The 3,585-nt window shown below is 41.5% G+C and overlaps 1 protein-coding gene across 3 annotated transcripts in view; it reads right to left on the bottom strand.

The window, feature by feature from the left end:
• LOC118328400 (serine/threonine-protein kinase 4-like) overlaps window positions 1-2,454 on the bottom strand; it is a gene marked incomplete at its 5' end in the record, with an annotated part of 26,032 nt that extends 23,578 nt beyond the window's left edge. For all 3 annotated transcript variants that reach the window (XM_035662127.1, XM_035662128.1, XM_035662126.1), the window contains 6 exon segments: window positions 13-211; window positions 677-808; window positions 1,163-1,300; window positions 1,460-1,627; window positions 1,953-2,117; window positions 2,340-2,454. In XM_035662127.1, coding sequence (XP_035518020.1) covers window positions 13-211; window positions 677-808; window positions 1,163-1,300; window positions 1,460-1,627; window positions 1,953-2,117; window positions 2,340-2,454 — 917 coding nt within the window.
• Window positions 2,455-3,585: the final 1,131 nt, after the last annotated feature.

Genomic DNA, 3,585 nt, shown 5'->3' with positions numbered 1-3,585 from the left:
GTTACTACCTACTTTTCATAGTGCCGGCTTCTTCCTCGTCCTCGTCGTCAGAGTTGATGACCATGGTGCCCAGTTGTGACTGCATGGTTCCCGTGTCCTCGTGTTCGATCATAGTCCGTGCCGTACCGCTGAGTGAACCAGCGGCCCGGATGGTTCCTGAGTCGTCTGCTCCTGCCCGCACCATCGTCCCCTGGTCCACCTCATCCTCATCCTGAAACACACCGAAGGTAAAAGCCTCATTAAACAGCACGCGAAGCAGCCAATACTGTGGTGATCCACGTCACAAACTCTTCTTTTATGCGCCTCTGCAGTCGTCACTGTGAATAAGATCTAATCTAATCTGGTTCAATAAAGGAAACAACAACATCAGACACATTAAATTTAGGTTTTCTCTCAAAAAGTCACTAAAACAAAAACTTTTACTTTATTTTACGCTATTAATTTGTAGTCTGAGCTATTTAGAGTCATTTCACTTATTATCTGGACTTTATATTTGGCTTGTTTTAGTATGAGGTCTCATAACTTGCTGTTGTACAGAGGTTGTTGTTACTCTGTTGAACTTTTAGGGGGGAGGCAGGACATTTTTCTTTAAGATCAAAGTACAGGAATAACACCTTCATCGTTCATCAGTTTTATTCCTATTTTATTATCATATTATGATTTTTCCTTTCAGTACCGAATTGTCTTCATCTTCTGCATCCTGCTCCCTCTGCTCGGCCTCCTCTTGCCTCTTCAGTTTGATCTCCATGGCGTCTGTGATCAGGGCTCTGAGGATGGAGTTGGGCTTGGCTGACTTGATGAATGGATGCTGACAGAGAGAGAGAGACAAAGAACGAGAGAGAAAGGTTAAATTCATTTTCTGTTTTTCTTACTAGCAAAACAACATACTGGCTGCAGACGCCTCATTAATTACTGCCTCTTAACTACAGTGAAGATCCAGTCTTAGGTAATGCTCCAGCTGAAACTGAATGTCTGTAAACATGTAAACCAAATTGAGATTAGTATGAGTATAATACGTGTGTGCTGATAAACACGCCGACTGCAGGATTTGTGTTTCATTTCAACGTATCTTTTCATTTTATGAGAACCTGTTTTCAGGGTTTCTAACCAAACTGGCTAACAAATTCTTCATCTACTATTAGTTCGAGTTCAGAAGAGTTACCTGTAACAGCTGCGTGGCAGTCGCCCTGTTTTCGGGATTTTTCACCAAACACTGGGTGACAAATTCCCGAAATGACGGAGACCACAGATCTGGGTTCCTGAATGTCGGTGGAGGGTTGGTGGGAATCATGAAGATGGCCTGGAAGAGGAAACATAATTCAGTTATTCACACGGACAGAAATACTCAACATACCTTCCTTCTTTCCCTACAGTATGTTCTCACTTTACCGCTCACCTTCAAACTCTAACACAAGCTCTTTCAGTCACACACACAGACACACTGTACAAACTCGCTCACCCTCATGGGATGTATGTCAGCGTAGGGCGGCTTCCCCTCCGCCATCTCTATAGCCGTTATTCCCAGAGACCAGATGTCGGCCACGCAGTTGTAACCAATCTCCTGTATGACTTCTGGGGCCATCCAGAACGGCGTGCCGATGACCGTGTTTCGCTTCGCCATGGTGTCCTGAGGAAGAGAGGGAGACAGAAAATGATGGAGGAGAGATAATTGAATCTGAGCTGAACATTATAGATACTTGTCTCACTGTGGAAAACCTCCTAACATATCTTAGAGTGAAAGAACACAAAGACAGAAAACATGTTTATAGTTCAAGAGCTGCTACTGAACTTCTAATAAAACCCATTATGAGCTATTTGGGTGTGATGTGTACACTGGTTCTTTTTAATAAAATCTGATTTACTGTCTCATCAGCATTCTTAAACTGTTTTCTTTTTATCTGATCTCAAAATATAACAGATATAATAGATATTTATTTTTAATTTGGGCTCACTGTGAGTTGTCCGGCAACTCCAAAGTCGGCCAGTTTGGCCTGGCCCTCCGCGTTCAGCAGGATGTTTCCTGCTTTGATGTCTCTGTGGATTTTTCTCATGAAGTGAAGATACTCCAGACCCTTCAGAGTGGATTGCAGGATGGTGGCTATCTCCTCTTCTGTTAGCTACAACACACACACACACACACACACACACACACACACAGATAATGAAATATACATCAACGTATCGTCAGTACATCAAAATACTTAACATCTGTTTGTCTTCTGTCTTCCTCTTTTTCCATGCAGACACAAAAACACACACCTGTGTGCAGTAACACTTACACTCAACTCAAACACTCAATATGTGTGTGTGTGTGTGTGTGTGTGTGTGTATTATATTACCGTCTTGTTGCGTAATCGGATGATATCGGACACCGATCCGGCTCCACAATATTCCATAACGATCCACAGGTCACTGTTTTTGAAGTAGCTGCCGTAGTAGCGCACTACATGGGGACTGAACACAGAGGTTAAACTCAGGAGGATGAGTGACGACGAAGACTGCAGTCACTTTTTATTCATTATAGTCAGTTCAAATTCAGTGTTTGTTTCTGTTGGTTAACTACAGAACATTTTCATCCACCCATTCAACGACAGTTTATCATTAAAGCAACAATAAGGCAACTCAAAGTGCTTCACATGAGACATGAAAGGTTTAAGAAGGAACAGCAGGCGATACAAAACCCCACAGTGCAAGATACGAATAAATGTGCTAAAGTATAACTTAAAGGCCCAGTGTGTAACATTTAGGAGGATCTATTGTCAGAAATGGAATATAATATCAATAGTTGTGTTTTCATGAGTGTATAATTACCTGAATATAGGAATCATTGTGTTTTTGCTACCACAGTCGCCATGTTTAACGAACATGTTTCTACTGTTTTTCTGAGCGATTTGTGGCGACCGTAACGATTAGATACCTTTAAATCCTACACACTGTTCCTTTAATAAAATCAAGTGGAAAAGAGATTTAAAAGTACGAGCTGGAGCTTCTCTTTTGGAGCTTGTTTCAGATATGTGTGGAGCTGATTCTCCATGTTCAGTTTAACTGAAGTGGTTTAAATTTATCTTCCAAATCAAGTGTTCATCTTTAGAAGAAGCCTCAGATTAACTTCAGATAAACCTTTTGTTGCACAGAAAGTCTTTGGATGTCCAGTGAGAACAGGACGAACAATTACAGCAAGTAAAACCTGTTTCAATTCACATATTCACATATTTAACGTATTACATCCGTCACTATCTGTTTTAGAATGGACCTAAACGTTTGTCTTTCATCCTTTGAGTTTGTGGACAACCGTTTTGAAGCCTGCAGTTGGCATTATGACTGTCATCTTGTTTTGACCATATTTTGACGAGAGCGTGGAGCTGGTGGGCGACGAGCTGAGCTGGTTTTGACATTTAGAAGCAGGAAAAACTGACAGTGTGGTCTTATATTACAGATAAACACTAAAATATGTTCCTGGAAACACTCGAGGAGAGAAACAGTCAACGCAGGAACAGGATCTGGATTCATGTTTGATCAGCACGGCCTGGTTTGACAGTTAAAAAGCATCCTCTGCTTTATGGTCTGTTTGACTCTAAATGGGAC

This window comes from Morone saxatilis, unplaced genomic scaffold, assembly GCF_004916995.1.
Source record: "Morone saxatilis isolate NCDOM2014 unplaced genomic scaffold, NCSU_SB_2.0 Contig18, whole genome shotgun sequence".
Lineage (NCBI taxonomy): Eukaryota > Metazoa > Chordata > Actinopteri > Moronidae > Morone > Morone saxatilis.
The sequence above is the reverse complement of the archived record's forward strand: the minus strand, read 5'-3'. Positions and strand labels throughout refer to the sequence as shown.